The 11,659-nt window shown below is 40.0% G+C and overlaps 1 protein-coding gene across 1 annotated transcript; it reads left to right on the top strand.

Annotated features, from left to right (window-relative positions):
• The first annotated feature begins 7,919 nt into the window (after positions 1 to 7,919).
• Positions 7,920 to 11,106, top strand: LOC117478438 (stathmin-like). The gene is made up of 5 exons (XM_034125493.1): positions 7,920 to 8,056; positions 9,652 to 9,695; positions 9,780 to 9,946; positions 10,059 to 10,250; positions 10,357 to 11,106. The coding sequence occupies exons 2-5, from the start codon at positions 9,680 to 9,682 to the stop codon at positions 10,414 to 10,416; spliced, it is 435 nt and encodes a 144-aa protein (XP_033981384.1). The 5' UTR covers positions 7,920 to 8,056; positions 9,652 to 9,679; the 3' UTR covers positions 10,417 to 11,106.
• Positions 11,107 to 11,659: the final 553 nt, after the last annotated feature.

The following is an 11,659-nucleotide window of genomic DNA, read 5'->3' as shown; positions in this document are numbered from 1 at the left end:
TTTAGGCAATAGCATAGGTCTCAGATATATAAAAAAATATAAAAAACATGTCTATGAAGTGTTTTGCTGAAAATACCAAACAGATCACCCATTCTAGCCATGCCTCATATCCCTCTATTTCACTTCCTGTTTCAAAAGTGCTGATTTGGGGTATAAAGCTTTACAAAAAAAAATTGGGAAAAAAAATAAAAAAGGAGGGGGCTGAGCTCATGCGGGACCCGGCAGCTACTGTCTAAACTAAATACTGCCGTGATGAAACGCCATATTATGGATTATCAAGGATTATTTCTGAAACAGTATGGAGCTCAAAGGCTTTCTCTCTTGCCGGTTATACCACAAGGTGAGTTCCTTTTTATTTCCTGCTTCTTCACACACATGCTCTCCAGTACAGGTTAGCTCTGAGTGTTAGCGATGCTAATGTAAACACCAACCATATTACGTCCAAAACAGTCGGGCATTGATTCTGATAGCAACGTTTCTGATAGGGCCGTGGGTGTAAAGCCAGCCTACATTTCCGATATTACGTCATATCGGACGCAAATCTGGATCAGCTCCGTTGTACCCCCGTTTTTAGAGATTTGGGTACAGAGGAAAAGAGAGGTTTTATTTTCTGACGCTGCGTGAGATCCCTGACACACCGGGGACACATCTTTATGTATAAAAGACATCAAAACGTGCATTTTGCATAATAGGTCGCCTTTAAGACAAAAATCACAAATGCCTCCCTTATTTGCAGTAAACAACACACACACACACACACACACACACACACACACACACACACACACACACACACACACACACACACACACACACACACACACACACACACACACACACACACACACACACACACACACACACACACACACACACACACACACACACACACGTGGGATGGGGGCTGGGATGCTGAAGCCACTTCTCGACAGCCTGCAGCCCAGAGAGGAGAGCAGCTGAGATTATGTAACCTCACAGTTACATAAAAATTATCACTACATGTAAACATGACTGCTCTTTGGATTCAGCGTCATGGTAACAGAGGATGGACTGTGTCGTCTTGCATGCTATATTTACAAAAAGGGATTTTGTGCTCCCTATGGATCAGTGTTTGTTACTCAGAGGGTTGACATCTCTGCTGTACCTTATCAGAGTTAATCACGAGCAGCATGTCACTGTTTTTCTTCCTAAAACCTTGCGTGTTATGTGACTTTACCTCCAGGGCTAAGGATGAACCAATAGCTAACCCTTATGGTAGAATGCCTAACAGCAGCAATTAACGTGTTTACAGCCTGGTACAAAAAAACACAAGATTTCTGCTGCTTTCACGTATTGTCAGTAAATCAGTAGTCCAATTTTTTCATAAAGTACACTACAAACAAGTCTAAATTAGAAGCCAATTTAAAAATACAGATAAGAGGAATGAAATGCCCCGAGCTTGCCCATTAGCTGGTAATTAAGTCCCTGTTATGCTCACAGTTCCTGGCCTTCAGCTCCACCGAAAAACCATAATGATGGTCAAAATTATAAACTCTCGGCTTCAAAACAGTACTCCACAGACCACAGATATATCCACTTATTTAACATGGTGTATGGATGTGTGTAATCTGTGTGTTATGGCTACCTGCACATGTAGCAGCCTCCCCTCTTTGCCCAACATTACGCTTGTCAGGCTTCCCATCTGGACACTAACAGTACAAACTGATGGAAACATGGAGGACTCCCATCCTCCCTGATCTGCTCTCTATTGGACCCTCTGAGGACGGGCGGGGGGGGGGGGGGGGGGGGGGGGGAGGTGGGGAGGATGCACCGTATTTTTTTGTGGACTAAAAATGGGTCAGGCTTCCAGCTCCAGCCACAGCATGGCTGAGTGCCTTTGAAAGCAGGTTTTATCTCCTTCGCCGTCTGAGAGGAGAGCGTCCTGTGGAGCAGCTGCTGATGTGTGTGTGTGTGTGACACAGTGGCAGCCCAGTAGGAGATGCACAGATTAATAATAACCCCCCATGTTTCCCATCATGCAACCACTTGTCCTCTGTTTTATCACAAAGCTTTGAATCAGCATGCAGTTAACCCTGTGCAACAATCCTCGGACTGCAACCATCAGAAAGATTCCCGATACTTTCACAATGCAAAGAGAGTTATTACTCAGAATAAAGCATGATTTAATCTAAACTAAACTTATTGTAAATATATAAAACACATCTTAATGTTTGGAAAAACCTATGAGAAAGCAGATTATAATCCCCATGGATCGTTTGGAGACATTTCTGCAGAGCTATTTATTTTTGTTATTGGAAACTCATCAAAAAATGCTAATGAGTTAGCACATTTCAAAGCAACGACTTGAATACTAAATCTGACTTTTTCAAGGCTGAATGTATGAAAAGATAATCAGCAGCAAAAAATAAACAAAGTCCAGAGCCTCGCTCCCCAGACACAGCTGATACTTTACCCAGACTCAAATCCTCCACACACACCCACACACACCCACACACGCACACACACACACACACATCTGCACATTTTGGCTGGTGCTGACTAACAGTCGCCCCCCCCCCAGTTCTCTGTGCCGGGCTCTGATTGGCCGGTCTTTGTCCGGTGAAGCACCACAGACTGATGCTGGCAGGCCGTGAACACCATCTGCTCCACGAAGACACACTGAAGTGAACTCACATGACACCATGGCCTCTACTGATTGATAGCTGAGAAATGCTATGTGACACCAAGCGTGCTACTGTGAGAGAATGAGAACCATTACATCCCTGCAGTGTAGCTGTGAATGATCTCAAATGAAATTAAACAATACATGTTAATGTGGGTTGTAATACGCTGCGTGCACTAGGAGGAGAGTGTTGTATGGAGCAAGCTAACATTCTGTAAATCTGATTCATTATAAAGATCTGAAACATGGAAACTGCTCTTGCTGTGTCTCAAAGTAATGTAATCTTAAACCAACTTGTCTAAAGCTCACTGTTACTGAAGTTATATTTGTTGTAATCAACAAGTCGTTTTTTATACTTTTTGCTAAGCTAATAATGCAACACAGTCTCACGGCATTTCGTGTTATAGTCACGAAATTAATCTATTGATTCGTGTTCACCAACACGATTTCGCCATTTTTTTCGTGTCACACAGAACAATTTTAAAAGCAATGTAAATAATAACAAATTAGAAGGAAAAAGACATTTAAAAAAATACAGATGTAAGTATTCTGACTGAACGATTTTAGAAGCAATGTATTTATATTGGTAGTATGTTTCGTGCCTGCACCAAATAATAACAAATTAGAAGGAAAAAAAAATGACATAAAATACAGATTTCAGTATTCTGAGGCTCTGAGACATTTCTTTTCCTCGTGGACGGCAAAAAAACTCAGACATTATACAATTTCAAATAAAAGGGATAGGGTTAGGCTTAGGGTAAGATATTGAGTAAGAACATGTTTTTATGAACCACACAGCTTCTGGTCTTCCAAGACCCGACCGGACAAAAAGACGTGTTGCAGGCACGAAACATACTACCAATAGAAATACATTGCATTTAAAATCGTTCTGTGTGACACGAAAAAAATGTGAAAATCGTGTTGGTGAACACGAATCAATAGATTAAATTAATTTCGTGACTAATAACACGGAATGCCGTGAGACTGGGTTGAATAATGCTATGTTTAGAAAGCTGAAGGTTTTAAGGTTTTGTTCTAAGAAAATTGTTAAGCTTTTTCAGCTCACGTCACAGAATCTGATCCACTCACTGCTCCCACTCTACTCACTCTTGCTTACTATAACTACAACTTTAAGAAATAATAACATGTAAGCCTTTCAGTCCATCCTACAACTGTACGCTCACATTGTTGAACACTGCGCAGGTCCTGCAGTAATAACTGCATTAACAGATGACTGTGCTCAAAGGCACCTTGCTCCTTATCTTATCATTAATTCTTCTTTCTCACATTCAGACTCTGGATTTGTATCAGTGAATATGGAAAGGTCATGTCGGCTAATATGAGTCATTGTTTTTGCTCTCAGACTGTAAACCCATGTATCGACAGACATTTAGAAATGGACCTGCTGTCTTTTGTATTTGAGTTGCTTCCTTTGGAATATCTTACAAATATATGTATTTTCTTTGGCTGGTTTGTCAGCTTTTAATGTCATGATCTGTCATTGTGTCATCGTCTACTGTAGATACCTTCCCCCTTGTGTTCTAATGGTGTCGTTTTATGGCAGGCTTTAGAAACGTGCAGTGAAACATATTCTTCAGTACAGAGGCTGGAAGTCAAACAAAAAAATTAAACATGAAACGTAATAGCTGCTTGCACTCCCTCTCCATTCCACACATTTTAATCAACATGAATCCCAGTAAATATGATTTCATGATTATATTTTAAATATATACAACTGTATGGAATATATGCACAACTTGTTAGGCCTACAAATCTATCACTGTGCATATTACCATTCAAACATGTTGAAAAAACGTTTCAGAAAGCCCACACAACTCACTAAACACTGTAAAATGTTGCCTATACTTAACCATTTTACAGTAGCTGTCGTAACCACGCAACCCAGCTGTGTCTTCTCTATGTGATTCTGATTATATTTAAGCATCGTCTTCTGTTAGTCTTTGTCAGATCCTTGTATGTCGGTCCCTTCAGAAAGTTCTGTTTGTCTGTTTGTTTGTTTGTGAGTGTTTGTGAGTGTTTGCCTTGTGCTCTGAATTCTCGAAATAAAGGTATTTTTCTGTTAAAGCCTAGTAAAGTAATGTCTTGTCCTGCATTTGGGTCCACCCTGCCCCACTTTGCGTGACATTACTGCACAAGAACCTCCTGAAATGGATCTCCTGTAACCTCCTATGTCCGAACATCTGAGCTGTTTTATCTTTTAAAAAAGGAGTCGGGTTGGAGCATCTGTAAGAGACTGAGGGAGGAGAAGATGTCTCTCTGCACTGAAACATCTCTCTGAAAGTGCCATCAACTAAAATCTGTGGCCTAAATCTGGAGATGAAAGGACATCCACATTGCAGAAATAGATCTAACTGAAGGCCCTGTGGTTACAAATCAAATATTTCCAGCACTGATCTGCTCCTCCATGTCGTCAGAATATCGGAGAGCTAAAAATAAATCAAATCAAATAGTCCGGGTCGATTGAAGCTGAATTTAGTCCAAGTGTACCATTTGCATAACGCCTGGCAGATTTATCACAGAGTTATCTGAAATTGAAGAGCAGCAATGATTCTGATTCTCACTTAACGCAGACGGTAGGTTCTGATTATAAATGAATGAACAGGAGGCAGCTGAGGTACTTTAACTTCTGGGAAACAGGAGGAACAACAGCTTTGATAATTAATGTGAATTAAAGGGACAGAACATTTGATCGAAGCTCCAAAAATCAGGTTTTCTGGGAACAAAACAGGGCATTAATCCTGCCTTATGATTTAAAATGTGTCAAAAATAGATAAACAAAGAAGAGGGATTCATCGTTAAGCTCAACAAATATGATTTATTTTGTCAAACAAAGGAGATCACATTTTTTTATATCTCTGTCATATTCCCCCGGAGTATTATGGATGGATACAATTTATAACTAAAAGTTGCTAAGCCAGGGATTCAGAATGTCCTAAAATAGCATTGTTGATTCTTTAAGAAAAAAACACAGATTTTCATATTTTTTAGGTTCTTTAAAAAGACATTGCATATTTCTAAATTGCTACCAAAGAAAGGCTTGATCATGTGTCTGTATGTTGTAAAATGCTGTATGCCTTGAACTCATGGTCGAGAATTATTTAATTACATTTTTCCAGCAAAGAAAATCCCCAAAAATTAAACAAATTCCGTAACTTATATTTTAACTTGTATTCTATTTTTCATAAATAAGGGACACAGGAAACATGCTTTATACTTCTTGTGAATATAATCCAATAAGTGGCATTTTCATATCTGTATTTTGTAATGAACGTTTTTGGAAAACTGGGCAAAACACACACAAAAACTGCTGAAAAAAGTTATTTTACACACAGAATTGTTGAGATATTTCTATCCCAGAATTCTCTCAGAACACGACCCACCAGTCTGGTTTCATTTTTAAAATTATCATTACCTGCATTTGCACTGTCATTGTACTTTTCTATTTATTCAGCCGTGTGTCATCTGCTTCTTTTGAGACCTTCATTTACTATTTCTTGGGGTTAAAAAGCAGAAATTGTAAGATGAAGTTGTCATTGTCACAAATACATAAATACAAATACAAGCTTTGCCTCCACTTCCTGCCAGTCCTCTAAAGGGCACTTGAAAAGACATCAGTTTCTCTGAGGATGCAGTGTCATGTTGTTAAAGCCCTGACATCTTTAAATGTGACCTTCTCTCAGACTGGGCTGTAAAACCTCTCCTCACACTGTTCTGTGAGTCTCCTCCTGATGCAGCAGAGCGATCATTAACTCATGCACCAGTTGTTATTGCTAATTCAGCTTTGGTAACCTTCACAGAGGAGTTTGCTGATGTCCTGCCGTGGTTCAGCAGAACTGGAACAGCAGACTGCAGCCATCGATCCCTGCAGGAGAGTCTGCTTTCAGGCATTCTGCACTCATCTGCACTGCTTTTGTTTTGGCCCTGTAACTGTATGTGCCTCTGTGTTTGTGCCTGTCTCTCCCCCAGGGGAAGAGGTCCCCTGATTGTCTCCCTCCAGGTGCAGCCTCTCCCTCAGGTGCAGCCTCTCCCTCAGGTGATCCCAATCCCCAATCAGGACCTGCATAAAGGCCTGAGGAGCTGCAGTCTCTCTTCTTTCTCCTCATGCATGGAGTGCAGTGGGGCCGGTGTAGTCTGTTGTTTGTGTCTTAAAGGTCTCCTATTATGCTATTTTTAGTCATATATTATGGGTCTCAGATATATAACAAACATGTATATGATGTGTTTTGCTCAAAATACCAAACAGATACATGCATTTTAGACATCCCTCATATCCCTCTGTTTTAGCCTTGTTATGCCCCTTTCACACCAACGCGGTTCCAGGGCCGGTTCGGAGCCTGATAAGCACCGGCTTTTCCCCGAAAACATATTTATGTATAAAAGTTATAAAAAAGTGCATTTTGCATGATAGGTCCACTTTAAGTAAGCACACAAACAACAGACAAACAGTGTTGTGGTGATTGTTAGAGTTTTAAGATGTGCTCCATTGTGTCTTTTTACATTGTTTACTTATGTCACTGTCTTTTACAAGAAAGTTGTTCTTATTTTGTCTTTGTTTTGTTTACAAAGTTGGCTAGCTCTTTGTTTTGATTCATTAACCATTATCTTTAGATTTTGTAAATTAATTTCCTGTTCTTTTTTATCCCGGTTATTGTATATGTTGTTACTTCCCTTTTACCCCTAGGGAACATAACATTCCATCGTTAACTCCACTTAATATATTTCAATTTATGGACACTGTGACACATACTGTTAATCTTGTTTAGTTTTTTGGGGGTAAATGTCATATTCCCACAGCACATCCATTTATTTAGTTCATTCATAACTCAGCCAGCTACTTTAAGATGCTGACATATATGAAAAAAATGAACAATGAGGCTTAAAATGTTTTGAGTTCATATTCCGTTCCTTATGTCCTATACCTTTCTTGTTTAAGCATTATTTAGGATCTCTGTACCAGGCTTTATTAATCAATGACATGGTTTCCCACAATAAAGTTTTTTGTTTCAATTGTTAGATAGATAGATAGATAGATAAAAAACGTTTCAAGACAGTAACATCTTTCAAAACACAATTGCTACCTCACTCGGCTTGCCCTCTTTTGTAATAAAAAACACGATTTATCCATTAGGAATTTACTTCTCTCAACAAAATCCCCCAAAACTGCAACTCCCAGAATCCCCTGTGAGCGAGCAGCCAACGAAACACGAGAATTGAGGTGACGACACTCGCGCTGGTGCTTTTATGTGCGAGCGCTTGGCTTGGTGGAGCACAGAGCTCGCGGTGATCAGCACGAGAGGAACACAGTTCAAAGCTTCTGAAGGAGGGTGTGACAGCATCTCTAAAGACTCACCAGGACTGTGTTTTTCCAAGTCTGTAAGTACAAATAATGTTATATTTTTGATGTTTTAAAGAGACCCAGGCGATACAGGTTTGATGCTTTTGCTGAAGTTTGTATTTTTGGGCAGCATGTTGGATTTTCTGCAGCTCTTTTGTTGCTTATCGTTACTTTATGTGGGCTGGTTGGAGGTCTTTTGTATGGTGGCACAGTTGGCACAGACATGGCTGCAGACGAGGTCTTTTTTTTTTAAGACTTCTTTCATGTCTGTGATTTTGTTGGTAAGCTAACAGTCACATTTTTGATCAGTTTTCCATTCACTGATTTAAGAAAAGCCTGGTTATTGGGGATTTGCTGTGGGAGTGAACCTGCCATCAGGGCGTCTTTGTCTGCAGCTGCTCGTCAAAAGCGCCTTTGTTTGATGCTGCTTGTCATTCCTGAGCTAATGAAACCACAATGCTAACTAAATCTGAAACAAATTATTTAAAATGATCATTAGTGAGGATATTTTAGTCATTTCAAGAGTTAATTAAATCCAAACAATGGTGTCAATTTGGGAATGCAAGGTGTGGGCATTCACCAACCTCAATCCTTTCTAATACACGTAAGATGAATGCATTTTGATGTCCTTATACTGATGCAGAAAACATGCATCCAAAAGCTAATATGAGCTAGTTAGCAGCCTTTAAGAAAAATTATGGGAGGGGTCGTTTCATTCATCTGATTCTGCTTATCGTTCGAGTAACATTCCCTAAATTACATTACATTTAATTGGTCCAATAAGTACCAATAACTTAACAAATGACATCGCTGACAATGCATTTGAACACATTTATGCAGACAATCACGCCCCGCATGTTTAGCCTGTTGTTGCAGTACGTGTGTGTGTTCCCCCCCCCTCCTCCTCCTGCGGCTCACACACATGCTGCAGGAACAGGTGCTCCTGATGAGCATTTTCCGCCAGCTCATCGCCCACTAATCCCGTTTCAGATGCTGCATATTGGCTGGTTTTTATTCTGACTGCAGGCCTGTCTGCACCTGGCACTGCCACCCGTGCCCACGCCCCCCCCCTCACATCCTTTTGTTTCAGCGACTTGTTTAGCGCATTAACGTTTGAAAAGCCCTGCCCCTTTTCCCTCATGTCTGATAGTGCGGTCACTGCGGTGCCTTGCCTTCAGATTGATATTAATGTCGCTGCTGCCACAAGTCAGATAAACAATGGTGTGTGTTGCAGACATGCTGCTTTGTGGACGGATGGGCGGTGGTTGTTTGCAGTTCTGCAGACGGCCGTATGGTGTCGCCACTGTGCCTTTTCAAAAGAAAATGTTTCAGCTTTTGTAGATTACTTGCATTTAGTTGATTCTTTTGTCCAAAGCATCATATAAGTATGGTACTTCCAACAAGCCAGACCATTGTAAGAGCTGCTGCATAAACGAAAGCCCAAGTGCTTTTTTTTTTTAATATTGTACAAGCGAATCGGGTGGGTTTTCAGTTAGCGGCAGTGTAGACGGTCTGCTGTAAATGGCATCGGGACTCGTGCAAAACATCCACTAGAGGTCGCTCATGTACTATAAATGCACCAGAGACTACAATAGCAATGATCTGACCTTTCTTTTTAATATTTCCTCTTTAGGTTAATTCACCCGCAGTGCACTCTTAAGATGGCAGCCGCTGAAGGTAAATTATCTTTAGATTTTAATGTAAATTGTTGCCCGATTATGGTTCATTGTGTCTAAATGTATTTCTACCTTGTGTGTTCAGAGTTCTTGGTCAAGGAGCTGGACAAACGCGCCTCGGGCCAAGCCTTCGAGGTGATCCTCGCTGCTTCTGATGCCAAGGGAGAATTCCCCCTGTGTCCGCCCAAGAAGAAGGAGATGTCGCTGGAGGAAATCCAGAGGAAGCTGGATGCTGCAGAGGAGAGACGCAAGGTAAGAAATTATTGATTAAATCTACTATCAGCTGTTTGAAGTCTGAAAGCATTACGTCCGATTCACATCTGAAGGCTGGTTGTGGCTGATGCAACATTTAATCTTTTTGCAGAACCACGAAGCCGAGGTTCTGAAGCACTTGGCTGAGAAGCGAGAGCATGAAAAGGAGGTGCTACAGAAAGCTATGGAGGAGAACAACAACTTCAGTAAGATAGCAGAGGAGAAGCTCAATCAGAAGATGGAGGCCAACAAAGAGAACCGCACAGCACTTTTGGCAGCGATGAATGATAAATTCAAGGAGAAGGTCAGTGTTTAAATCTTTAAATGGCTAAAGTAGCACCATTTATTTCTTCCAGGTGTGTTGTAACTTACCCATTTTTTTTTTTTTTTTTTTTTTTTTTTATTAATAGGACAAGAAGGTGGAAGAAGTGCGAAAGAACAAGGAAACCAAAGAAGGCACCGAGGACTGAGTTTCACACAGGGGCGTGTATAGGGTTTTTTACGTATCCAAAGATTGATTTATTTTTCGTTCGGCCAGTATTTTTGTTGTGTTCACCGCCCAACTTTTTTTGAAATAAATTCAAGTACTTTGTGAAATGTTCAATTCTCCTGCTATGAGTGTATTTGCGCTGGTTTCACATGTGGATCATTTCCCCCCCCCGCCCTCATGTCTTTTCCATTTGATATGTAGCTTGTCGGTGCAGCTTCTACCCTTTTTGAAAATTAGCAGTGTACTTATCTTTTTGTAAGGAAAGCATGTTTCTATGCATAGGTCTTTTATCCCTGCCTATTTCATAGTGAGTTTTGCAAACTGTCTCTGTGAATTACACCTGTTCTCGCCACTTACTGTATATTAAAATAAAAAAAGTAGCAAAAGGTTAAAATCGAGGCGTCGGCTGTTTTTCACTCTGTGTTTTTGTGAAGCTTTGCTAGTTCTTGGCTTTTTGTAAAACATATTGGGGTCTTAAAGCACATAACGTCTTGCTGTGAATTGAAATGCCAGGTTTGGAAGACGGTCGCCATCTTGACTGAATTTTGGGGGAGGGGGGTTGTCTACACATGGGATGCACACGAGCAATACACTTTAGGCACCTCATATAGAAACAGTGGCTAGTGACTTGAACTGTTGTACTAAAACAAATAAAAAAATGTGAACTCACTGCTTGTGTTTGGTGTCTTGTACTTTAAATGTGAGTTACTTAACACCACTATCTTTGGAGTTAATTATTGGAATCTTTAATTGTGCTTTATCTGACAGTTTAAGTTAAAGATGATAAAGACCTTGACACTTTCCTCCAATAGTTTCAAATGAAATCGAAATATTTGCTTTTGGGCTCTGGGTAATTTGGGTGGCACTTCACACTATTTTACAAACCAAACATTGGATCAATGATTGAACAGCCTTTTCTGGAGTATTTAACTATTTTTAAATGCATTTATTTTTGAACTAAAATACTGAGATTTTTTTTTTTCAATATTTAAAACAAAGACAGCCAATTTTAATTAAGACTAATCGTTTATTGCCTGATTCGTTTCACAAAAAATACATTTTCTCTTGTAACTTTTACATTTGCAAAGTTACTAATAACTAAAGCTCTAAGATAAGTGAAGTAAATATTCCTCGTGGAGTAGAAGTATAATACATTAAAAGAAAACACTCAAATACTTGAGTAAAGGTACCTAGTTACATTTCACCTCTGAGTACAGACTGTT

The sequence above is a fragment of the Trematomus bernacchii genome, unplaced genomic scaffold (genome assembly GCF_902827165.1).
Source record: "Trematomus bernacchii unplaced genomic scaffold, fTreBer1.1, whole genome shotgun sequence".
NCBI classification, from domain to species: Eukaryota; Metazoa; Chordata; class Actinopteri; order Perciformes; family Nototheniidae; genus Trematomus; species Trematomus bernacchii.
This window is presented reverse-complemented; position numbering and strand designations above follow the sequence as displayed.

Bases quoted from the DNA above. Each gene is read 5' to 3' on its own strand.
- LOC117478438 (XM_034125493.1), top strand. The intron at 9,947-10,058 runs GTAAGAAATTAT...ATCTTTTTGCAG, and splicing joins CTGCAGAGGAGAGACGCAAG to AACCACGAAGCCGAGGTTCT. The intron at 10,251-10,356 runs GTCAGTGTTTAA...TTTTATTAATAG, and splicing joins ATGATAAATTCAAGGAGAAG to GACAAGAAGGTGGAAGAAGT.